The sequence below is a fragment of the Anthonomus grandis genome, chromosome 12 (assembly GCF_022605725.1).
Source record: "Anthonomus grandis grandis chromosome 12, icAntGran1.3, whole genome shotgun sequence".
Taxonomy (NCBI): Eukaryota; Metazoa; Arthropoda; class Insecta; order Coleoptera; family Curculionidae; genus Anthonomus; species Anthonomus grandis.
Window position 1 is genome coordinate 15,660,777 of NC_065557.1, and position 27,435 is coordinate 15,688,211.

Consider the following 27,435-nt stretch of genomic DNA (forward strand, 5'->3'; position numbering starts at 1 on the left):
CCTATTATTAATACCACAGGAATCTCAATATGCCCTTGCTCTTCACCGATTATAAACGTTGTAACGCTCGTTGCCGTTGATAATGATAATAATAATACCGTTCTTGTCATAGTGTCTTCCACACTTTACTATAAGAAACTTCAACTTGAGCTGCTATGGCTCTAGTACTTATTGTTGGGTCGTCTTCGATTATTTCTAAAATATCTTCCTTAATTTGTAACATTTTAAGTTGAGCAGCTCTTTCAGCGTGGCCTCCTCGTTGTTCTTTTAAATACCCTGTGTCACGAAGTCTGCTAACTAAATTTACACACATAAGTAGAGCCGGATGATTTCTTAAAAGGAAAACTTTTCGCATACAAACTGTATGCTGCGGCTGCATTTTATTGGCGCTCTCCATAGGTAAGTATTATGTGCACTATCAGTTCTATCAATAATCAGACAAAATACGCACTATTAAAAGACTGATACAACCAAGATTATAAGTCTATTGACACAAATTATCGAACCAAAGATTCGTATTGATTCTGAACTATATAATATCAAATTTTGATAAAAAGTTAATCAAAAACGGTTATAATTTACACGTTATTCGCCGAGAATATAATAATAATAATAAACGTCTTTTATTTAAAAAAAACAACAAATAGACAAATATTACAAAAGAAAAAAGGGGCGAAGTCTAGCCTAAGGCTACTCAAACTTAACCCTAATAAATAAATTTCGGTAAATATCAAAAAAATTGATTACTAACATTTATATAATTTAATATAACTTTTTAATGTTTTACTATCTCTTTTATTATGCAACTTTTATATAGGTGATTTTTGGTACACCAACTCTTTTTGACGAGTCTCACAAGCAGTTAAAATAAATGACTCAACTTTAAAAATACCCTGTATTTCAGCACTTTACTGTTGAACATTTCCAGATCTTTACCAGATTAGAAATTACGTCATGCTAGTATGATATAATGTATGCATGAACCGCTGCGGTCATTTAACTGATATCATCTTTCATACAAAACTGTAATCAACTACCCTCTAAGAGATAATAATTATTTGTTTATGGCTTTCAATTTAAGTACCTTTAATGTGGAAGTCCAAATTGAATGACCCTAACTGTCATTTACGTGATTTTATATATCAATTAATTCAGGTCCTAAATTAGTGTGTTTTCAACATTTTAAAGCTTTTGTGACCCTTGTAATGTTTATTTATGGTAATAAGATTGAATTGCGTAAACTCCAGAAACTATCATTGTTAAAAAGAATTTAATAATTTTGTATTTATAGATTTCTGGACCATTAAACGGTGTTTTTGCAAGTCTTGTAATTAGTAAAAAGGCGTAATTAGAACGTAAACTACAGGTGTGTCAAAAATTTGCAATAAATGACTATCGCTACTGTCAAAAATAAGGTAGGTGGTAACTGGTTATACCGTTTTATATGAAGCTTCCGTCCCCAAGAAATGTGCACTCTATAAGATAACCTAAGGGGAGGATTTTTTTAGACAAAGGGATGTGCGGTGCGGGGAAAAACGCACACCTGCATCAACTCTTTGTTGGGTTGCTATGCGGGCTCAAAAGAAATTATATTATTCCTTTAATAACTTAAAAAAATGTATAACTGATAAGAAGAGAAATAATATATGAAGTATATATAAGACACCAATTGTGCCCATCCTGTGAGACTTTTGCGTGAAGCCTACCTTATTACTCATAGCAATAAAGATCTTAAAAGATGGGTCGATTGGTGGATTCCCTGCCCTGTGTATTGCCAAAGTAAGCATATGAAGTTGATTTTAAGAACCCTAAACGGGCTACCATCCATCACCATCGAACTGACGTCGCTGGTTGGTCAAAGTTTTAACTTCTTTCCTTTTCTTTACTCCATGAATAGTGAACATGACATGGCAATTTCTTTACGGTAACCAGAGCCGTCTGTTGGTGGACGGTATTCGCGACTATTAGAGGAGATTTACAAGTATTGTACCTTTTTATTGTATGTATTTTACACATTTTAGTTCAGAGAATCGAAGGCTCATGTTAATGTATTTACTAGCTTAATTAAATTAGCAAATTCCTAAAGTAAGATTATGTAAATACAGCTTGCTGTTAGTAAAAAACATTCTTGAGACCCAATGGAATAGAAGAAGAAGCCTTTTATAATTAAATAAAAATCCTTTTACCACTTTACTAAAACCGTCAGTTTTAATTTTTTCCTATAGATACAAGTGTTGGAAGTGTTGGGGAAGTGGTAAAATTACTTTTGTTATAGTTCATGCTATTTTATATCATATATACAGTGCATTCACGAAACGAACAAATTTATTTAAAATTCAGGTATTTTTTCTTCTTTTATTTTTTGGATCCATCGGTTAGTAGTAGTTATATCACTTGCGCGTTTTTTTAAATAAAAATTTTCTATTTCATGGTGCTTCAAGTAGAAACTACGGCGTGAAAATTCATTTTTTTTTAATAGTACACTCTGTATATTATTACGTGTTAGAATTCTATATCATATTCTGAAGACTTTTTGTATAGCAAACCTTATGCCTAAAGTCAATGGCTTCTCAAATGACAAACAGTTTCGTAACAGACTAACGAAACATGAAATTAAAACATAAACATTTATTCTAGATTGCAACTAATGTTTAATTTGTTGTTCATTTGATTCAATGCCTCCTTTGCAATAAAACTCTTGGTTACAGGGTTTCTCAAGTAGACTATGACGCCGACACTAATTTTTTATGTTGTTTCTTAGGAAGTAAGTACATTTTATTATTTTCGAACAGTTTCCAATTTAGAACCTACTTCATAACGGTTTATCATACATTTGTGAGTACTACTATATGTATTTGTCAGATTAGTTGTCATTTCACACATCATTTTTTAGTAAAATGCCATTATCTGAGAAAGAACGAACTGAAATACTCATGATGATTGGTTTTGGAGACCGTTTGCATACACAACAAGAAGTCTGTAATCTAATTAATGCAACTCGTGGTGATCAAAATTGAATCAGCATTTAGGAAACATGCTCATCTAAGAAATGTATCTAAAGGAAAACCTCTAAAAGTATCTTAAGATGCTACGCTGAAAGTTCTATTAGAAAAGGAGAATAATCACCATAATCCGACTAATTGATAATCCGATAATCCGGCTGAATTGGAATCAGTAGGGTCATTGGCAAAAATAATTCGTAATAAATAAATTAACATCATCGTAATATACATCGTAATATACATCATAATTAACATCATACGTAAATATACATCATCCTTATACAGTAAAACTGATACATGAATTGTTAAAAGACGATTTTGACTGCCGAGTACAGTTTTGTGAGCAGATTCTTGCGACTAATAATTACAATGGAAATTTCTGGAAATGGATGATGACACCTTTACGCTCAATGGATACGTTAAAAATTATTATAGATATACACGAGCCTTTTGTTAAATAGAATCAATAACGTATAAATTAAAACCCTCTTCTTTTTATAGGGTTAAAGCCCTTCCTAGTCAAAGGCTTGCACATACGGCTATTGAGCAGTTCCCCTTTGGACGGAAAACGGGGACCAAGCTTTATTAAAAAAAAAATCCCAAAAAATTAAGGCGTTAATTGTTTTTATGGGGCTACCCTGTATTAAATCTTTAAGCCTTCTATACAAAGCCAATTTAATCAATTTCTGATATTTGTAGTTTAATTTAATTTAGTATTAGACAAGATAATACAAATATCGAAATTTTTGTTCTAAAGCCAAATCACTTCGATTTTCATTCCATCGAGCAATAAACTCCCTGAAAGCTTCCCTTAACTGTTTTCTGGTTGATCAAACTAGCACTCGAACCTTTATACCTGCATAATAAAACACAATTCCAACTGTGCAGGTAAATAACAGATGTTCGTGGAAAGCAGATATAAAAAAACTTGAATTCGAAACAAGATGCGGCAAATGACCATAGTATTCTATAACTGTAAGTCGGAATGTTTCGCAATGCTTTGTGGACCTTATAAAGTCTTAGGTCTTTGCTCTCTCCTATCATTGAAACTATAAGAATCTCAATGTGCTCCAGCTCTTCGTTGAGTTTAAAAAATATTAGATTTCTGTAATATTTTATTTGACCTGTTCTCACTTTTGTATATATTTAGAAGATGGTTGCTAATAATAATGATAATTTATTTGAACATTTTTTTTTCGGGCGTCTATTTCTGATAAAAAATTTGTTTAAATAACTTCACTGTTAATTATTTCCCGATCCTCTTGATGCGCCAAATGATCGCTATATTCTATAACTTTCAGTCGGAATTTTTCGCAATACTTTGGAGATTTTATAATGTGTTTTGTCATTACGATTACAGAAATCTCAATGTGCCCTAGCTTTTTGTTGAGTTTAAAGAACGTTAGATTTCTGTAATAGTTTATTGGAACTGTTCTGACTTCGGGTACATTTTTAGCATGGCTCATTTACTTGAATATTTTCTTTTCAGGCGTCTATTTCTGATAAATAAGGTAACATTAGCTGTTAACATTAAACTTTTCATTAAAAAATTACTGTTACTGTATAAACCCTTATTTTTTGCATACTCCCTATTACTAAATTACGGCCATTTTAACTATATTTTATACGTGAGAGTATTTTATCTCGTCGGTATTCTTAAGGATAATATATTTCAGCAGTTCACTGCTGAGATGGCCGCAGTTTTCAATAACTTTCAGTTAGAAGAACGGCAGATTTCTGTAATAATTTATTCAACCTACTCTGACTTGCGTACATCTTTAGCAGATGGTTGTTTATGTAATTCTCAATTCTTTGAACATTTTATTTTAAGATTTCCGTTAAATAAGACAAACCTGCTAACTATAAACTTTTTATTAAAAAAATAATATGACTGTATAAATATGAATAACACTTAAAAAATAAAATAAATATTTAAAAAAATTTAAGAAAATTTGTATTATTGCATTATCGTTGATGGGCTTGTGCTTAGGGTAAAAGAGGGTATACTATTTACAACATCGTTAGTCTTTTTTTGCATACTCCCAATTACTGAATTACCGATTTTTACAGTATTTGACACAGCACCAAACAAGCCGTTAATAAGTCTTTTCGATGGAGAATATGTGAGAATATTTTTTATCTCGTTGGTATTTTTATGGGTAATATATTTAAGTAAAACACTGTTAAACATTTCCGGATTTTCTTGATGTGGAAAATGACCGCAGTCTTCTATAACTTTCAGTCTGAACTTCTCGCAATATTCTGTGGACCTTATGATACCTTCAAGGGAAACGTATTGGTCTTTGCTTCCCGTTATTAACACTACAGGAATCTCAATGTGTTCCAGCTTTTCACTGATCTTGAAGAATGGTAAATTTCTGTAATAATTTATTGGACCTGTCCAGTCCTGTTTTCTTGAAAAGGTATATTTATAAGCTTCCAAATGTACATCTTTAGCAGGTAAATGCTTATGGTACTGTTCAATTATTTTGACATCTTCTTTTAAAGCATCTATTTCTGGTAAATAAGGCAACTGCACAAAATTCAACCATTGGTAATTATAAGAGGAGTTGAATGTTTGCCAATATACATTAGGATGGGGGCAAGATACTGCTACAAACTTACTAACTATGCTAGGATTCTCATGAATAAGGTACCATCCCAAGAGGGCCCCCAAGTCATGTCCTATTAATATGCAGCTGTTGTCTCCTAATGAGTATATAAACTGAGAAAGTTCTTCTAAAATAATCTCGATTTTATAGCTGGTTCTCCAGGCAGGCTTATCAGAATCTCCGAAACCTCTGAGGTCCAGAGCGACCACGTGGAATTGTTCGGCCAATGCAGGAATTTGGTAGCGCCAACTTAACCAGAAATCTGGAAAGCCGTGCAGGAGGAGGACTAGTGGTTTATCTTTGGGACCGGCTTCTACATAGTGAAGTTTTACACCCTACAATAGAAAAAGTATCATAAACATACATTTTACAGTTATCCTCAATTACGATTATTATATAGGGTGTGACAAAACTAAAAGAGATTAATGAATGACGTTATATAGGATATTTAATGACATGGATTTGGCAATAAAATCAAGACCTCTTAACAGACTCTCGCACAATTTGAGGTATCTACTTAAATTAATTGAAATAAATTCTAATTATAGTAAATCTCCGAAAGTTAATCTCAATTACCTAAACAACGTTTAATATTTTTTTAATCTAAGTTTTATCTTGGCTTAAATAATTAATCGCTTGCGGTCTAAAAAAATATACTATTTTTGTACTCTGCATATAAATAAAGTTTTAAGCATTTTATTTAAATTATTTATTTATTAATTTTACTCTAGTTAACCAATTTTTTTTTATTTGTTTATTTTATGAACATTTATAAAACAATCAATATAGCGAATTTATTTACAATTGACATGAAATTAAATATCACTGCCAACTTGCCAATAACCGCGCACAATTTAAATATTTTCTAAAATACACAGGGTGATATGTATGAAAAATTTACTTTATTGACTTACTACTATTACTTTAGTTTATTATTAAAGTGTGTTTTCGAGACATCTGGTATATCCAACTATATGTATACAGGTTGGGGAATTGAAGATTATAACATGCCTCGTTTTGCTGTGTCACTGCGCTGTGTACTGTTTAATTTTAAGGCGCTATTATTTTTTTCTCAACTTTTTAAAGCGTTATTTTTTATTTTTTTATTAACTTATAAAAAATTTCGACCTTAAGCTTTATCGAAATGTCGGAAAATAAAATAAACTCGTCATGGAAGCTCGTTCAAAACATCACAAACCTTACAAACAAAAATATTGATTTAATTGAGGCATTTTCTAAAAAAACTACCAATCCCCTGGAAGTTATTAACAGCCTAAATAACTTTTTTATAAACTCATGTCTTACAAACTTTAATACTGATTCAGTTGAAAATATAACATCTAGCATATTTTTGTCACCGATCGATTCAGATGAAGTTGTTAAAATAATAAAAAATTTTAAAAACAAAAAAAAACCGTAGGTAACGATGAAATTCCTATATCATTAATTAAGGAGACAGCGCACAAAATTGCAAAACCGTTGGAATTTATAATAATTTTATTCTTTGTAACAAGTCATTTTCCTACAAAATTAAAGCACGCGTGTATCAAACTCATTCATAAAAAAGGGGATAGAGATGTTGAACAGAACTATCGTCATAAATAACATAAATAAAATTTTTGAAAGTGCTATAAATAACAGGCTAGTTTCGTTTTTAGAAAATAATGAAGTTATCACTGGGTCAGGTCAAAATAGTTTTAAAAAGGGTAAGTCAACCATTCGCGCTATTTATGATGCTATGATAGATACCAAGGTATACTAAACTCAGTAAATGATAGGAAAGAAACTGTAGGTGTGTGTTTATACCTTTCTAAAGCTTTTGATAGTGTAGATGAAAAACTAAAGAAACGTACATGAAAAACTAATAGAAAAATTGGATAAGCTTGATATAAGGGGTGTTGCACTGTTTGTTAAAATCATACGTCGAAGGTAGAACGCAAAGAGTTGCGGGAGTATATTCTCAAGGTAAAAAAATATTTTCCAAAAATGTATGTAGCAAATGGTGTTCCCCAGGAATCAATTCTGGGACCTTTGCTATATACTCTGTATACAAATGAGTTGGATGATGTTGAGTAGACTACTTATATTTCGTCACGAAAACATGGAGATACGCAGAGAAAGAGTTGAGTCAGTACTTAAGTCTGTTGGTGCATATCTTCAGGCTAATAACGTGCTTTTAAATGTATCCAAAACTCAGTGCGTACTCTTTGAAAATCGAAGGAATGTTAATTTCAGTTTCAGTTATTATAATAACACAATTTGAAAAGGTTAAATTTTTAGGTATTAATTAGGTAGATCAACGATTGGATTGGAAAGCGTATATTGGGAAAGTTGTTACTGGGATAATGCGCTTTTGCTATGCCTTTAGGACTATCACAGACAGAGTCGGTGAAAGTGCCGCAATATCTGCATATCATGCATTTATTTATTCTCGAATAAGGTACGGATTTATTTTTGGGGAAATTCTACTGAGGTAGGAAGGGTTTTTTTTATTTCAAAAGAGATATTTGCGGACAATCTTTAAAATTAAACAAAGATTCATGTAAGCCTATATTTATAAAACAAACAATATTAACATTAATCTCAATGTATATATTAGACTGCGTTCTATTTGTCAAAAATAATGAGGATCTTTTTATCCATATCCAACACATAATTATGATACAAGAACGAGGAATAACGTGGTTACTTAAAGATATTAATTAATTAAATTATAAAACAAACAATATTAACATTAATCTCAATGTATATATTAGACTGCGTTCTATTTGTCAAAAATAATGAGGATCTTTTTATCCATATCCAACACATAATTATGGTACAAGAACGAGGAATAACCTGGTTACTTAAAGATATAATTTTTCATATCTTCAGAAAAATTTAGAATTTTGTATTGCAAAGTTTTTTAATAGCCTACCAAAAATGCCTATATATAAATAGCCTACCAATGTTGAAAAAAACACTGAAAGATTGTTTATTAAAAAATGGTTTCTATTCGGTGGAAGAGTTTGTGACAGCTTGTGAGAGTTGTTTTTCACTCATCATGATTGAGTAACGTAATTCTTTTTATATATTTTTTAGATGTAAATATTTAGTTTTATATATGTAAAATCTATTTAACTTTAAGTAAACAAATTTATCTTGTTATTATTAGGTCATATACATATATTCTCTTGTTGAAATTGCTCCTTTACGGCCTTTTGTTTTTTGAAGAGAAGTTAATAAAGAAACATAATAATAAATAAAAAAATAATAATAAAATTATTATTTATTATGGCTGTTTATAGTTCTTTCGAAAGAGTTCGAATTATTAAATGGTTTTTTAAAGGCGATCCGACAGTACAATGTAGGGGATTTATTTTCAATTACAATAGAAAATAGACTATTTTAAATGTGGTTTCGAACAATATTGTGATAAATGTCACATAAAAGTACAAGAACCTTCTATCGAAAGGGTCCAGGAAGAAGAAAAATTGAAAGGAATGGTTTGTAGTGAGCTAGAAGTGGCTTCAACCTAATCAAGTAGGGCTATGGACTATCAAAGTGTTACTAGTATTTGGAAAAAACATGGGTTCAAATGTTTTAAATATTTCAAAACTCGCCAGTGGCGAATAATGGAATTTTGTGAAACGATGGTGGAAAAAGCTAATGAAAATGAGAAATTTTTACGAAAGATTATATTTTCAGATGAATCTCCTTTTCCATTAAATGGGAAAGACAATCCTTTTGTTGTTTTTAGCAGAAAAGCAGCAAGTTTTAATTCCGTACTCAGTATCCCCAAAAATTTAATATTTGCCCTGGTATAACATAAGGCCATTTTTTATTGATGGTATTTTATTGATACTTTAAACGCCGAAAATTACCTTGAGTTGTTGGAATACTAAGTTTTTCCTGTCATTCAAATCCTTGTGGTTGTCCTGTTTAGGATGCGGTTATAGTAACAGAATTATTAACAAATGCTTTTCCCACAGTTTTATTAGTGGGACTGGCGATTTTGGACAATGGACTCCTAGATCTCCAGATTTGTGCCCAAAACGACTTTTATTTTTAGGGTTATTTTCAGGAGGCAAACAGGAATCTAGTTAACAAATTTAGAGAAGTTGCGAGAGAAAATTGTTAAATGTACCCGTTCCATTTCACCAGAAACTGGAAGTACGAAATTGCGTTTATGATAGGTTAACTTATTGTTTAGCCATTGAAGGTTTTAATTTTATTTTTGTATAGTAGTTTCTACTTTTATCAGATTTTATATTTTAATTTTATTACACTAAAGCTGTAATTTTCATTATCCAATATACAGCATAATAAATATTTTGAGGTGAACTTTTGTAAATTTTAGAATAATATTGAATTAAAATAAAATTTTATTATTAATTTTTTTTCGAATGTGTTGAATTATATTTCAGTATTTTAATTTTAAAACGAATAAAAATAGGTTAAATTAAGCTTAATTGACATATTTTAAAAATTCAACCTTAATATTCTAAAACCTACGTAAGTTTTTTCAAAAGGTTTTTTTCTGAAATGTTCTATAATTATCCTAACTTAATAATATAGTTGGAATTAGTATATATGCAATGTTTGAGTAGGTAATAATGTTTATTAAGAAAATTATGTTCTAATCAGCATTTATATACTTAGAGGTCAATGTTTTACGCAAGACACTCATCAAAGTCAAAGTCGAATCGTATATAACTTAATATATTATTTATTGTGTAAAGATAAAAAAAAGAAGTCTGGTATATTTAATTTAACAATTTTAAAAACTCACTTACAAAGTCATAATATATTTCATCATTTTCAAATCATAATAAGATATTTCATAATTCATAAGCTGCGATAAGGATAGTATAAGAGAAAATAATTTACTAGTTTCAATCATTAAATCATTAGGAAAAAACTGTTCACCCTAATTTCAGGAAAGTTGGAGAAAAAGAAACTAAAACCACTTTGATTTTTTATTGAAAAGTGGAAGGACGTTACTATTTGTATATATATGTATATATTACCCTTCCACATTTGCAAGTCTTGGAAATTTAAATTGGGATACAGAAAATTTATGAGCAATGTGAATCTTTAATTATATACAGGATGTCTTGATAAAATAAAATTCTTAAGATTTTTTTGCATATAATACACAAGTGCTAAAATCTGTAGTGTAATCTGGAGCATCCTGTATACTATAATTTAAATTTTTTATAGTAAAAAAATTACTAAAACGTTAGTAAACTAATTCATTAAAATCGAAAAATAAAATCTTCCTTTTATTTTATTAGTATTAATATTAAGCAAAACAAGATTATATAATTTAGCATATATACTTAATTAATTCTGTATCATTAAATGTAATGAGAAAAACTTAATTTAAAAAACTGACAGTAATATATAGGGTAAGATACAGGGTTCAAACTACTGTTATTATTATCAACTGATCTTACAGCAATTTGTGTTAAAATCAAGAACCTGTACGTATAAAATAATTAAAAATCTAGTTTGCCGCTCTTGTTGAAATTTGGTTTTTCATTTGAATTTTGTTGATATTTTACCTGTTTTATATTTTTTACCTTAATGTAAAGTTGATTAGTTATTTATTTATAAATTGTGGCTAAACTTACAAGTCAAGAGTTGGTTGACCTGAATTTTGTGTATACAGGTTGTATACAGCTCGGTAGCCACTGTCCGTGAATATCGACAAATTTTCCCTGCGACAAGTTCCAGATCGTGAAGTTTTTATAAGCATTTACCGAAATCTAAATGAAAATCGAAGTTTTCTAAGAGCTCGTGGATAAAGCCAACTATAAGCATTCATACAACAATTATAATTTAAAAAATTTCTCTAACATTTTTTAAGAAAATCATAGAAAAAATGTAAGAGATGTGTCAAGACACACATATCCCTTGCTCAATAGTAAATAATCAAAAAAAAATACTAAATTACTTTACTTAATTATTTCTTATATAGAAATAAAAAGAATATAGAAAATATTTTTAGATAGAAAGAATGTTAAACTATTACCAAGATTTGGAACCAGTCAATTTTTCGCTAAGGATCTAGTTTTGTGAATGCGTAATTGGCAATCCAAACTTAATTATTTTTATTTTATGGACTTACGAAGCCACTCTCATACGAAATGGTTCCTTTGCAATATGTATATTTGGGAATATGAAAATCTGAAAAGAAAAAGCGCCTAAGATAAGGCGTAATAATTTTCAAAAAAGCTTTTCGGTAAATTCGTGGGCGGTATTAATCATTGACTAACTTATTAGCCCTTACGCAGTCATCTAAATTCGGAAAAACATGCTATTTCAGGAAGATAAAGGATAGATAGCAAATTTGCTGGACATTGGGGTGGTCGAGGTGGTCCTTTAAATTGGCCTCTTTGATCTCCAGATCTAAGTTCATTAGATTATTATTTATGGCTATATGCTGCATGCAACTTTTACCGCTATATTAACTATTCTTCTCTATTCATTCATTGCCATTTAACTTATACTAATCTGTCTACATGGTGCGCAATATAATAAGGTAGGTATTGAGTTTTTATGATTATTATTATTACTTATTATAATGAATTAAGTGTTTGGTTAATGAAATCAGGACAAAACCATTTTTTCTGTTTTAATTAGGCATAGAGCATAGATTATGTCTTCTTCAAAATGGAATTAGTTTGAATTTTCTGTGTAGTATTTTCTCGTTTTTATTAGCGTAATAAGTTCATCGTTTCTTTTATTTTTTCATCTAATTATTGAAAAATTTGAAAAACTTTTTAACTTAATAAATCGTTTTTTTAAATTTTATTTACTATTACTAAAACTTTTAAAAAGTACCGAGAAAAATAGTTTTTCGACATTTTTAAAGAAAATTTTATTCGTCCCTTTGATATTTGTAAATTAAAACCAAAGGGCTTTTCGCCGTTGAAGTTTTTATCTTATTTTTAACTACAAATGCTATATACAATTAAAAACTAGGACAAATATGCTTTGTAATTACCACAGTGGAAATAACATTATTATTTAAATTAGCAGCAACAATAAAATTTTGTTTTACATTATCAGCATGAGAGAAAGCAAAGAGACTAAATAAAATAAAAAAGGCAAAATATATTTGAAAAATCTTTTATTGTATAATGCTTTTTTAACGTTGTTTTTAAATTAAGCTAAAATTTCATTTATTAAACAGCTTGGCAGCATTAAACTCCTACCTAAAGTAAAATACTATAGAATTTAGAACTATTGAATTTAATTAAAACTTAGTTAAAAGAAATATAAAAAATCGTGCTAACTTATTGATAGTCTTTATAATCTGTTGTAATTCTTGTGCGAAGTGAGATGGTCCTTTTGTAATAAAAAAATTACCATCTCACAAATGAAAATTAGGTCTCATGGTTAAAGGAATAAAATAATGTTCATCTTTAACTTTAAACAAATTGAATAATATATACAGAATTTTAATATTATAAATACAAAATTTAATCAATTCAATCAAATTTAATAATATAAATACTTACTTACAAAGAATTTATATATAATTTAATAGAGTGAACTTTTTTTGAAAACAATAAGTTTTTAGAAATGTTATGTACGTGTTTAAAGTAAGTACTTAATTTGAGGTTAGAATTATATGTATGTAAACATATATATAAAATAAACAAAATTGTATTTTCACTTATTTAAATGAAATATATTTTTCTTCTAAACTTTTTAATTATTAATCCATCAAACTAGATAAAGGAAATAATGAAAATAAAATTCAAATACCTTAAGTTTCAAGTGCTTATGTTGACCTATAGAAGAGTCCACAAGAAGTGATGGCGGGGTATCTCGTAATGTCCTAATCCCACACGCTTGAGGGTCCCAAATCCACTTTAATAACTTTTTACACAGCACCCAAATACCAAAAACAAAAGATAAAATATGAATACGAATTATACCGTATACCGATATCGGTTGTATGCACGATTCGGCTTTCTTAGCCATTTTTCTTATTCCTACACTAGTAAGACCCGGCATACTAATAACATCAGGCTTTCAGATCAGGCTTAAAGGTCATGTTTTTAGCTTTGAGAGTCTAACTGCGTGTTTTAGGAAAAAATCAGGCCAGTGTGAGAATTTGGAATTTGATACTAGTCATGTCTGATCGAGCTGAGACTGAAACGACTGATAACGTTACCGCGAGCCTACGTCCTATCGCGTCGAAAGATAAATAGGTGTCATAAATAAATGTGTGGTTCTTAAAATATAAAATTAATTTTATGTGATTCATAAAAATAATCATGTGTGTTTTCTGGTTCATATTATTGAATAAAAAATGAGAATTTCCAATATAAAAGAATGATTATATAATGATTAAAACAAAATTGAATTATTACAATTATAATATAATGAATTATTATGTATTTTATTGCTTATGCAATAATTGTTATTATTTATAAAATATTTAGAAAATCTACTGACAAGGTAGATTTACCGGTTAGATTTACGAAGGGGAAACTAAATTGTCTATAAATCTTACCATCTTTGAGTCATTTTATAAAATAAATAGTAATAAAAAACTTTTAAGTAAAAGAAAACTTAACTGAACTATCTAGTGATTTGTTAAAGTTTTGATTTTATTGGTATGTTTATTAGCTTTATAGCAATATGAAAATATATAAACATATATGTATATTACATACTAATTTTAGGATTAAATAAAATTTGTTTCTGCACATGTATATATGTACCTATTTTTAGATATAATATATAGAGCGTGGTTCTTGAGGAACTGCATCTATTGATTGTAGGAAAACTATTAATAAAATTGAAAATTTGACAAAGAAGAACGGCCATTGGAGAATATACAACTAAAATATTTTGACAGTTTTGGTAATTTCGGTTACACCAAAAGTATATCTTAACTACAGTAATTTAAATGGAACATCCTATATATTTTTAGATTCTACGTGAAAATTTAACCAATCAGATTTTTTCAAGTGGAATAACATATTATATAGGGTGTTTAATTTATTCTATATACATTTCAATAAAATCTATTACTACATTTGCATCTATTCCTTAAGTCAAATATTGAACAAGTTGAACAACTTCTAATAAATCATTGGGATATTTATTTAACTTTTTATAATCAATTTAACTTTTAATATATTTTTCTTTGGTTTATTTAGTTGCTCTGCTTTAAAAAAGCCAATAATTAGAATAACCTGTCGGCAGGTATCACCTATGTGAAACTTAACTTACGAAATATTCTAACAAACCCGTTCCTTCATCATTTAACTCTCCTTGCAATTTTTTTTTTATTAATAATAAAATGTAATTCTCTAAATAAACAAACAACAGCCTTACTGTGATGGGAAATTATAACTATTTAATATACATTAAATAGAAAATATAGATAGGGAAAATTAATTTTCATTATTTACAATATTATAGAAAAACAATTCAACAAGATTGCAGGATTTATTCCTGTGGACCATTATTTAATGACCAGTGCGATATTTTAGTTTAATTTTTGGCTAGTCAAAAGCTAGTTTCATGACCTTCTAGTTGATGATATACGTTATTTTTATTAATAAGTTGGTGGATTATTCTGTGAAACACGTTCTAATAGCAACTGGAATATAGGAAATGTCAAAAGATAATCAAGCTTGGTAACTCTGTAACTCTTTAAAAAAAGTTTGGTAAGGCACCCTTTTAGCTATTACTAGACCAATAAAAAAATAGTGAAAAAGGGGGGCGTGAAAAGATAATATTTTTAGGCATTTATAAATAGGTGCACCAGAATAAAAATTTCTGAAAAAATCACAATATTTAGCAATTATTCCTAATATTGCATTATGTAGCATATATTATATAATTTTAATATTTTATACTTTAAAATTCAAAAGAAATAAAAACTTATTTTTTGACAAATATAACTCAACCCTTCGAGCTGAATTTATTTAAGTGGTCGGTAGTGACCAAACGAATGTTACGAAAATATTTTTTTAACAGAAAGTGTGTTTTATGCCGACCTCGGTTATCGGAAAAAAAAGTATCTTATCTGTAGTATTGACTTCAAGTATGAAAAATGATAACAAAAAAGTAAAACAACATCGTTTGATGCCCATATTTTCTTCGCAGATTGTTCCTTTGGAACGTTTTATATTTTATAATGTAACTATAGTATAACCTCAACAAATACATAAGAAGCGTAACTCTTTCTAGAACACCGCTCCACCCTAGACAATTTGCCTACCAAGCAGGCAAATCTACAATAAGTGCACTGCACTGCCTCGTAAGAGACATAGAAAAGTCAAACGACTGCAAAGAAATTGCTCTTACTGCATTCATTGACATAGAGGGAGCATTCGACAATACCTCACACCTGTCCATAACAAAAGCCTTGCAAGACTGGGGGGTGGAGGCCCCCATCGTAAAGTGGACAGGATCAATGCTCAAGCACCGCTCCATCACAGCAGAAATAAATGGAGCGACAGCAACAGTAACCACAGTAAAAGGATGTCCCCAAGGAGGGGTTCTGTCACCTCTACTGTGGACATTAGTAGTAAACAAAATTCTTAACATATTAAGTAGATCCGGATTCACAGTTCTAGGCTACGCAGATGACCTGGTAGTAATAGTTAGGGGCAAGCACGAGGGCGTAGTATCGAATCGAATGCAAAGTGCCCTAAATACTATACAAAACTGGGGCGAAACTGAAGGATTTTCTTTAAATCCTAGAAAAACAATTTTAGTGCCGTTTACCAGAAGAAGGAAGCTAGAACTCAGAGCACCTATATTAAACGGAACTCAGCTAACATTTTCTAACGAGGTGAAATACCTGGGGGTTACCTTGGACCACAAACTAACTTGGAACAATCATCTAGACAAGACCATTTCCAAAGCCATAGTGGCAATCTGGACATGCCGCAAACTCGTTGGCAAGACATGGGGGCTAAAACCGAAAATGGTATACTGGATCTACCAAACAGTCATTAAGCCCATCATCACATACGCTTCGCTGGTATGGTGGCCGAAGACCAAACAAACAACCGCACAGACCAAATTAAACAAAGTCCAAAGGCTGATATGTCTAGGAATAACCGGGGCAATGTCTACTTGCCCTACCACAGCCTTAGAGACACTGCTAAACATGCCTCCACTTCACATAAGCGTGAAAAAAGAGGCAATTAACAGTGCTCACAGGCTTTTCCAAACCGGCAAATTCAAGCCTGGGGATTTAAGTGGTCACCTGCGCATCCTCGAAGAAATTAAACTGGAAAATGCCAGCAAACCACGTGACCACATAACGGCCATGCTGGATCTAGAAATTCCATTCGAAGTGATCATAGATGATCGCCAATCATGGGAGAAAAAAGAAGTACCAAAAGCCGACAATGCATCGCTATGGTACACAGACGGTTCCAAACTAACAGAAGGAGCAGGACTGGGCGTGTCAGGCCCTAACATTAAGATCTCAAAGTCACTGGGCAAATACCCTAACATCTTTCAAGCTGAAGTGCTTGCCATAGACATATGCGCAGAAGAGTGCATCAACCAAGGCCTCCAAAGAAAACACATATTTATACTATCAGATAGCCAAGCTGCTCTAAAGGCCCTGAAAGCTCTTAAATGTGATTCAAAGCTAGTCTGGGAGTGCAAACAAACCCTAAAGCGCCTTACAACAAAGAATCAAGTAACACTAATGTGGTACTTGGTACCTGGCCACCGGGGTATAGAGGGGAACGAAGAAGCCGATCGCCTTGCAAGAAAGACCTAAACAGGTGGGAAAAAGAACAATTGCTGTCGCACTGGAGAAGAGCACCAGGACTAAGACAGGCAAAAAGTTTATAACCACTTCTAGAAAAAGAGCTGAACAGCTCCTAGACATGAACAGATTAGACATCAGAACAGCAGTCGGACTCCTAACCGGTCATTGCCCAGTGAAATATCACCTAAAGGCAATAGGTATAACAGAGGACGACCAATGTAGATTCTGCAGCACTGCCACAGAAACAGCAGAACACCTGCTCTGTGAATGCCCGACCCAACTCTGCAAGAGGCTCAAGTACCTGGAAGGGGTACAACCAACACCTCAAGAAGTGGGACAACTACCTCCCAAAAATATAGCTTTGTACGGCAGAAGTCTAAGACTTTTTGAGACAAACTAAGACAAGTAGAGTTATGCACAAAATATCTCACAGGTAGCAGTGCTGAGCGGCGGATCAGCCGAAACGACTCCCTTCTCAATCTACAATCTAGTATAAGCTGTAATCAGGTGGGCGCAAGAGCGTGCTAAGCTCAGCATCTCTTACGCCTAAAGAAACACTGGTTTTTTCAAATTTTCTAAAAATTCTAATGCAGAATGACAGACTCAATATAATTAATATAGGACCCTTAACAGAATTAAAATTACCATTTGATTTAGATTTTTTAAATATTTCTTCGGCTTCTCGGCATAAAAAATCTATGTTTAAATGCAGATGTTATCGTTGTGTAACGATATTTCCTACTACTTAAAATTTCGAATTTCAAAAGAAAAATAATTAATTTTAGAGCTGAGTTCTGATGTTATAGTTAGGTTGTGGATGCTAATTTATGTTTCTGAATATTGTTAGTTATTTTAATTATTGTATTATAATTTATATAATCTATATTACATTAGGCTTTTTGACAAACTATAGTATTTAAGAATTTTCTTCTTTTTTGGATGCGGTACTTCAACAATTTTATTGGTTTCTTACTCTTTTCTGCAGTTCAGTGAAGTAATTTAGGAAGTTGTATGTATAGATAATACTTTTAGTTATATGTTTAATAATTTTTTATCTTTTTTAATACTAAAGCAAATAAAAGGTATTATTATTCATAAGATTTTACAATATTGTCTTGTTTAACTATTTAACTTCATGTTAAAGAATAGACTCAAAAAACCTAAGACTTCAGTATATAGAATTTCTAGGTTCAGAAACAAATGTCTTTTCAAAAAGTAATGTAGGTTAAGACACAAATTTTTTTTTTAAATTAGGAGAAAAAAGTGCATTTTATATTCGGAAAAGACCGGGTCATTGAGCATATATCGGATGAATTAAAGAAATTGTATAAAGAGAATAGTAAAATTTTCACGTTGCTGTCGGATTTAGAAGACCATAATACATTAACGTTTAACTGAGATATTTTAAATACATTGGAGAAAATTAAAATATTTCCACAAAATGTGGAATTCAGTGTTATACTAAAAAATGTAATGCTAGAAAAGAAAAGAGACAAACTATTACAGAGGCTGCAGTATTAAACAAAAATCACAAGTAGGAGAATTCAGCTGCTGTAAATTCTCTCTATCGCAAAATGATATTAATTAAATACATATACAGGGTATTTTAAAAGTTTAGTTATTAATTTTTTTTGGTTGTAGGACACGTCAAAAGAAGTTATATCAAAAATCACTTAATATTAAAGCTTATTATTATTGCATAATAAAAGAGATAGAAAAACATTACAAATTTAAAAATTAAAAATAATAATATACACATTTTTTAATTTGTCGGCGAATGCTGTGTAAATTCTTATCGTTTTTTGTTTACTGCTATTACCGTTTATCAAAAATTTATATTATTAGTATGGTTTTCAGTAAGAATCTTTGGTTCGATCAGTTGTATCAGCAATAGTGCGTATTTGAGTACACTAAATGTAAAACTCGATAACACGACATTTACTAACGAAAGCAATTTTTCGGGAAAGATAAAAATCTGTCAAAAATATATTTTTAATGATATGTACTTAAGAACATGTTTGGTAGATAAGTCTATTCAAGTTCTTTCGATTTATGTATCATTTAAATCAAGACTTATTAAAAAAATAAGAGAAAAGTAAATAGTACTTTACAATACACAGTTTTGCATTCAATTTTTACAAATACCAAGTTTTGCATTAGGAGTGATACTTTAATTCCTATGATGAAAAACTAAAACTGTACCTATTCCATAACTGTATTCATGAACATGTTAGATTCTAAGTTCTTCATATTCTTTAACGACGACACAGTTATCATTTTTAGGCTTTTTATTTTGCTGATCTCCTTCAGCTCCTCTCTGTTGGTAATTCTAATCGGAATTCTTGTAAAATTCTAGTTCTGGATTGCTTGCCCAGTAGTCTCCAAACTGCTTCTTTAGTAAATTAAAATAGTGGACTTATCTCCTTTTACTTACAGTCGGAATTAATTCAGGCTCTAAGAAAGAAAGGGTTTTTCCTCTTCAGATCTCATCAGATTTATAGAGCACTTTTTCTCTTAATAAAGTTTTACTGCCATCTCGTGTGCGGCATATTCGCGGCGATTAGGTATGATACTTTTTTTTTTTAAATTTCACGTTCAATCAAACCAAAAACCCTATCGGGAGGGATGAAGGAAAATCCAACTATTGGAACCTCATAAAAGAGCCAGTATGTCAGCATCCCAATGACTATGCTATTTTTATTTTGTCCTTCACATCCATTAGCAAAAAGTAAAACTTTCTTAGTAATTTCTCTGAAATCGCAATTTTTCACCGTGGTATGTATAGCTGAAGCAATAGCATTGGAATTTTGATATTGTTTTGATCTTCATATTGATCTTGCAACTTAGGCAAAGTCAAATTTTTTTGGAAATGAAAAAAAGAAGTTATCCAGGTTAAAGGGGACCAAAACTTAAATTTTACTTTTTTACGTACCTTCTAAGGTAACATAATTTTATCGCCAAATTCGGATTTTGTTCACAAAATATTTTGTAAAATTTTTTAAATTTCAAATCACAAAGCAAAAACAGAGGAGGAGCTCCATTTCTATGATAGTGACTTACTTTGCATTCGAGAGTTTTAATGAATTGCGTAATTAAATCTTTTATACATTTATTTTTGTTTTTAACCCTATCACCAAAACGTCGCACTTTTGGCAGCTCATTAGAAACCAAATAGTTTCTTACATTTCTTTCCAAGCACTAAAACGAGTTATACCAAAAAAAGTTTTTTTGCAAACTCTTAATTTTTCCTTAGTTATTGTTAGCACAAAATATTTGATGAAAAGTCCATGATGATTTCTTAATTGTAGCACAAAAATGTTTTGTTTTACCTTGTCGACATTTAAATATAGCGACAAGTGGAAGTTTTGAATGTCTCTCATGCTAAGTCTCTGACATAATAAAACTGGTTTTCTACTGTGAACACAATTAGGGTATTGAGGTAAATCATGTAATTTGTGTCTGAAATAAAAAAAAAATTACATTACTACAATAATTTGTAAAAATAAATTTTTCTTGTATATTTAATTTTTTGCAGGTTTAAATTTATTATTGTTATTATTATTATTATTATTATTTAAAATATTTTCAAATTGTGTATATTTATTTGTAATTCTTTGAAAAATCCATTGGTGACTTTTTAACTTGCATCTTTCTTCTCTTCCAGTTTTCCTTATTGATTTCGCGTTTTCTGTTTTTCGTTTTTCGCATGGTTTAACCTTATTGTTTCTCACAGTAGTAGTAAAAACGTTTTTTAAGACTTTTAATGGCAAACTAAAAATTTAATGGCCTAGAACTACAAGATAATGTTTACACTATCAATTACAGCGCAAACTGAAAATAAACGTAACATGTGATGTTTAACCATTTTTTTGCATCTGAGCGGTGATTGCAAATACGAGTTTTGCATTTTTTATCTAAACGTATTTTTTATACATAAATAGCCACCTTTGCAGTGAATTTTCTAGTGTATCGTTTATATATCAGTGTGATCTGACGAAATGTGAAATAAAAGCACTTTTGAAAAAATAATCCAACCCCATATATGTTTGTAAATTTATTCGACCTTATGATACACAATATTTAAAAGAACTGCAAGGAGGCCACGCTGGAAGAGCTGCTCAACCTGAAATTTTACAAACTGAGGAAGACATTTTAGAAATGGTCGAAGACAAGCCAACAATGAATACTAGAACATAGCAGCTCAAGTTGAAGTTTCTCATAGTAAAGTGTTGAAGGCAATACGACAAGGATAATATTATCCTTATCATTCTCAATGAGTACAAATGTAAACCTGAAGATCATCCTAGAAGAGTTGTATTTTGCCAGTGGCTTTTAAAACAGTTCGAGAGAAATTCAGATTTTACAAAATTAATTTTGTGAACAGACGAGACCACAGAATTTTAGTAAGTCTTTGGTTTATTGGACCTTGCTTTTTTTCAGCTCGACTGACCGATGAAATTTATTTAGATTTTCTGCACACAGTTTGCGACGATTATTAGAAGATGTTCTAAATGTGAGACAGAATTTTGGCCTTCCCGCTTGTCAGATTTAACGCTTTGCGACTTTTTTGTGGGCTATTTAAAAGAATTTGTGTATCATGATGAAGCAGTAAATACTGCAAAAGACCATGAAGTTACATTGAAAATTCTTGTGATTTAATTCGTGGACACTAGAATTTTATTTTCGAAACTTGTGACGAGTCGTGGAATCGCCGAATTTTTGTAAAACGGTAACTGTTTAACTTAATAAAGATTTTTTTTATAATTTTAATAATGTAAGCTAACTCTCTTATTATTTAACTTATATATATGTGATTTTTGGTATATTAACTTTCTTTGACGAGTTCTATAATCTGTTTAAATAAATTACTTAACTTTGAAAATAACATATATATTACATACCTGCACAAAAAATATTTTCTAAGATTCATTGTATATTGAGCATTCTCTGAATGTTGAACATATATACATTGTCGAATGTCGACTATTACGGCTCTGCATGCGTGTAAAAAACTTGATATTCGAAGCCATTGACGTGCAATCAGTAAAAAAAAATGGGGTGTTTCTTTTAGTAGCTTTGGGTTCGATAACGTATAAAATAGGTTTCTGTAATTAAAAGCATGCACTACAAACATTCAGCATAACCTTGGTTTTATCCAATTAATTAAGGTTGCTACATCTCATGAACTACATTAACCTAATTAATATAACTTTTATAAACATTCTTATTGAATTAAATAAGTATATAGGTCATTTGATAAAAAGTATTATAATTGATTGATTGAGGCCACTTCTTACATAGTATTGTAATATCATAGTAAAATTATGCAGACCAGTACCAGTTTTTTTTACCCATGGTATAAAATTTTACTCCCAATAGCAATAATTCCTGAGTATAATATAAAAGCTAACAAAAAATTCGAGAAATCGACATATTGCCGATATGGTATCATTTTATTAACATTTTGTGGCTTTATGTATTTGCTGAATGTGAGATTAAAGGTGTTTATTGATGAGCAAATTAATAGTCTAATTGTGTTTTTCACTATTGGAGATCTATTCGGCGTCTATAATTTCTGGATCCTTGTAAAGAACGCAACTTTTAAGAAGAAAAGGTGGGAAAAGCTAAGTAGAATTTTTCAGGAAATTGATGATGACCTTAATTCTTTATCTATTTCAACCAATATACATAATGGAAAAGCTGCCTACATTCAAGTTATTTCTGGATATTTAATTATCTGCAGTTTTATAATTAATCATATAACCAAGGGTCTTTTGACGTCGAGTTACATAATGATACAAAACTCTACTTTTCTTACGATTCAGTTTTACTCATCACTTTTGACTTTTATTATATTCATTCTCTATGCAAATTTAGCTCAGTCAATAAAAATTAAATATTTTCAATCGATACAAGCGTTAAAAAAAAGGTCACAGCAACCCAAATGTGCTCCACTTTTACTAACTACTTATAATACAATTTTAAGCATAGGCGACTGTATTCTCCTGATAAATAAGATCTTTGGTGAACAAATTTTGGTTATTGGTTTATTTTACTCTGCTCTGCTGATAGAGAGTAGCCTAAAATTAAAAGGAAAACTAGCTACTCTACGATCTGAAGTAGATGAAAGAGAGCATATCACATTCTATGATCATTTATTTTTTTATGTAGCTATTCTTGTGACTAATATGGTAATTCCTCTAGTAAGTATTCTCGCAAAGTTTATATTAAATAGTTTTAAGTTATAATTATGCAAGTACAAGTAGATTTAACAGAAGTTACTAAATGTAACGATGTATCTTTTAGTTAAAATAGGTGATCTACAAGTTTATTTAGCCAACCCTATATGGCCTTACGGATTGCTAAACTTTATTGATTTCATAAGCATAGTTCATATAAAGTTTACTGATGACAAATTTGAATTTAGATATTGCAAAGAAGTTAGGATACAAAAAAAAGTATGTTATCTTATCAGGTCATCTTACTCCTTATCTGGAGACTAGAAGTACACAAGAGCAGGAACCACTTATAAAAGTTTGTAAAGTAAATTCGAGAAAACGAAGAACGCCAGCTTTAAAGTTTATTAAAGTACATGAGATCATAAGGCCTATGGAACATATTGGGCTTATTTATTGTACTTCGCTGTTCTGCTAAGATTCAGAAAAACCTAAACCAGTTGTCATCTCTGCTATGATTTCTGGTTTTTAACAGTACACAGTCAGTGGTGGCATGGCACCTTCATCCAGGTCATTGAATGAATGTCCTCTGAAAAACAATGTTAAGTTTCTTTAAAATTTAATTTATTATAGTACCACAAATGACAGAACACATTTATAATGATTCAAAATGTCCGACAAAAAAATTACTGCTCAAAAATTTAAAAAAAATATTTTAAATAATTACTCCCGTAGAACAAAAGATTTTTTTTGGAAGAAATTGTAAATGCCTAAAATAAAATGAAAAATAGCTTTAAATGCTTACAAAAATAAAAAAAACCTAGCAAAAACTTAATATTATTAGAAATATCTAAAACAACATTAAAAATTAATTCAAAATCTGAAATCAACAACAACACCACTTGTTCTGTCTAAATGTGCTTAAGATTACCTATTTTAATGGTATTATTATGTTTCATAAAAGAAAACATGTTAAACTACATTAATTTTCTAATTCTTATATTTTCTCCAATGAATATTCCATTTTAGAGTGCCCTAATGCATACCACATTCTACTGCGATATGGCTGTACATGAAGGTTCAAAAATTGTTAAGACCTGCAAAGAACTTAAGTCTAAATTTGCCATAAATTCGGAAGAATATCTACAGTTGGAGTATATCGCTGACTACCAAAACAAAATTGGACCTGAATTTTTGGCTGGCAATTGCTTGGAAGTAAATAGAGCTTCGATTTACTGGTTACTTGGTATCTGCGCCTCCTATTTTATTGTTATTATTCAGTTTTTTGAAATCACTAATTCGAAAACACCTATGTTTAAGGCATTTTAAGCTTACTGACATTTAAGGTAAAAATATACGTAGTATTCGAAAAATAGTTGTGGGGTTTATTAATATTCCCTTAAGTAGTTCCTAAAATGCTCAACTAAATCAGTCGTGAGTTATACAGACATTTTTTTCGATAGAATTAGCATCAAATCAAGGTATAGTCTTTAAGATCTAAGAATATTATTCGCTAGGTACCAAGAGTATATGACTGAGTAAAAACAATATTACTCTTTAATTAATGAGCCCTTCTCTATTAGTGCGACTTATTAATTTGATGAAAAAATTCTATTATATCTAATAGTTGTTGTCTAGAACAGTTTTTGCATCGCGTTCATCATGAGATAGAACTAGATTTGATCGGTGAACAAATAGTGGGCGGTTATGATTATAGGTACATCCACATCCTGCATAGCATATAGCAGATATTAATCATTACAAACATTTTGACAGTTACAAAGAATCTTCCTAGCTTACTAACTGCTATATTTTGCTTAAGCCAAGAGGATTAGAAGAAACTAATTCAGTAACTAAGAACACAAAGTATTACTATTATCATCTAAGCAACTATTGTTTCTAATTTTTCATGTTTTCCAGGCTTCTGAAACAACTTAAGTAATGTCTTGCAGTCCTTTATTTGACTCCAGCCGACTTATTTTTTATATATTTTTTTAGGGAATTGAAATAATTTTTTTATTTTAGTTCCGGATTTTAAATATTTTTTTTAGTTCATTCCAGAGTCTTACAGTTATTTGTTTTCTCCCAATTCAATAAAAGAGTGTTTAGTATTTCGAAATACCATTCACAATGTTTATATTAGAAATGTAAAAAAGTTAACTATGCCGCTGCATACTACTGCAATCTTCCGGCGACCCTTTTCATATAACGCTGTAAAGCAATACAATTCAATACCGAAATGTTATCCTACTTTAACCCTTTCGGCCCCAATGGGACAAATAAATCCCAACACACATTTCATAACATCTGCTGGGCGCTATCTGTCCCGTTTTTAATGGAAATTGTCATTAGCGGGTATTTTAAGGTCTTAACAATTCTTCGACACGCTTTTTGGAGGTCATTCTAATTGTAAACGCCGAAAAGCGAGCACGTTGTTGGTTTTTGACACTGTTTTTTTACAAATTTGATAGTTTTTGTGTGGTTTTTAAAACAATCTGTTTAGGTAAGTTCATCCTCCTTTAGATAATCACAAAAGTAAATAGGGCAATTTAATCAGGAAAAAGGGCTCTTTTCAATGAGAGTTTAAAAAAAGTGGCTTTCCATTTGAAAAAGTTTGGGTTAATTTGGACCCCCCCTGTAGGTGAAAAAATACAAAAACTATCTTGAAATGTGAAAAAAAATAAATAAAAATTGTCGGGTCTCAGAAATTTTGCGAGATACATTTTGATTAGTTTTAACTGAATTTATTCCAGTTAAAGTCACCACACTGTATAATAGCAAAGTATTTTGATTTTTTTTTTGTTTTGGTTTTTGCATTTTGGGTATAATATTTGACTATGGGATATATGTGTCCCAGTAGGTTTTCTGAGGGTGATTTATATCCCAATGGTATTTTACAGTATGTCAAGAAAGAAGTTGACTAGGGCAGAGCTTCAAGATCTTGCTGACAATTTAGAAAAGTTGTCATCCGGAGAAGAGGTGCAATCCCCATATGAAGACTCTTCCTCAGAAGAAGACCCATTCCATAATAGTGAAGAGTCCGACGAGTTGTATCAGCCCTTGGATACTTCTTACGAAGATAGTGGAGACATTGAAAGTGATGCAAACGAGAACCTAACCCAAACCAATGACGGCGTTATTTCTGCTGAAAATTCAGACCAAGAGACTGAAACTCCTGTTACAACTGGTAATATAATTTGGCCATTACCTACAAATATACCTATGTCCCAAGACTTAGCATTCTAAATGAAAGTCAATGTATCATACATCCTTCAATTGCTGCAAATGCCTCCCCGCTCGACATATTCACTAAAATTTGTCCTTGAAGTTTATTTACTTTTATTGCTGAGTCTACAATACAGCGAGTCAAAATTTACAAAGAAAATAAAAAAGCAGGCGACTTTCACTGATGCAGGGGAGATTATGATTACTATTGGCTGCACATTAGTTATGTGTTTCAATAAGGTGCCAAAACTTTGCCATTACTGGTCATCGCATCCATCTTTGGGAAACAAGGCCATCAAATCGGCCATATCCAAAAACAGGTGTTTGTTTTTACTATCCAAGCTTTATTTCAATAATCCAGTTAAGCCAGAAGGGGCCAATAAGATTTACTATGTACAAGAGCTTCTATCTTGCTTCAAATATACGTTTCAGAAATATTGATCTGACAGTACAAGTCAAAGTATTGACGAGAGCATGGTGGGCTTCAAAGAAAGATCTTTACTGAAACAATATATGCCACAAAAACCTGTGAAAAGAGGCATAAAATTATGGTCTAGATGTCATGCCAAAACAGGATATACATACGATGCAAATGTATATTGCGGCAAGGACGACGTTGAAAGGAGCGGAACTTTGGGCGAAACTGTTGTAAAAAAATTATGTGAAACTAT

General features: G+C 30.7%; 2 protein-coding genes across 2 annotated transcripts; one reads left to right on the forward strand and one right to left on the reverse strand.

The window, feature by feature from the left end:
- Positions 1-4,859: 4,859 nt before the first annotated feature.
- On the reverse strand, positions 4,860-13,777 carry LOC126743216 (epoxide hydrolase 4-like). The gene is made up of 2 exons (XM_050450204.1): positions 13,373-13,777; positions 4,860-5,949 (listed from the first exon to the last, which is right to left on the reverse strand). Exons 1-2 carry the CDS (start codon positions 13,622-13,624, stop codon positions 4,960-4,962), a joined length of 1,242 nt encoding a protein of 413 aa, XP_050306161.1. The 5' UTR covers positions 13,625-13,777; the 3' UTR covers positions 4,860-4,959.
- Positions 13,778-15,680: 1,903 nt separating this feature from the next.
- On the forward strand, positions 15,681-26,785 carry LOC126743333 (uncharacterized). The gene is made up of 5 exons (XM_050450370.1): positions 15,681-15,694; positions 15,818-17,288; positions 17,332-17,673; positions 24,569-24,777; positions 26,440-26,785. Exons 1-5 carry the CDS (start codon positions 15,681-15,683, stop codon positions 26,783-26,785), a joined length of 2,382 nt encoding a protein of 793 aa, XP_050306327.1.
- The last annotated feature ends 650 nt before the right edge of the window (positions 26,786-27,435 follow it).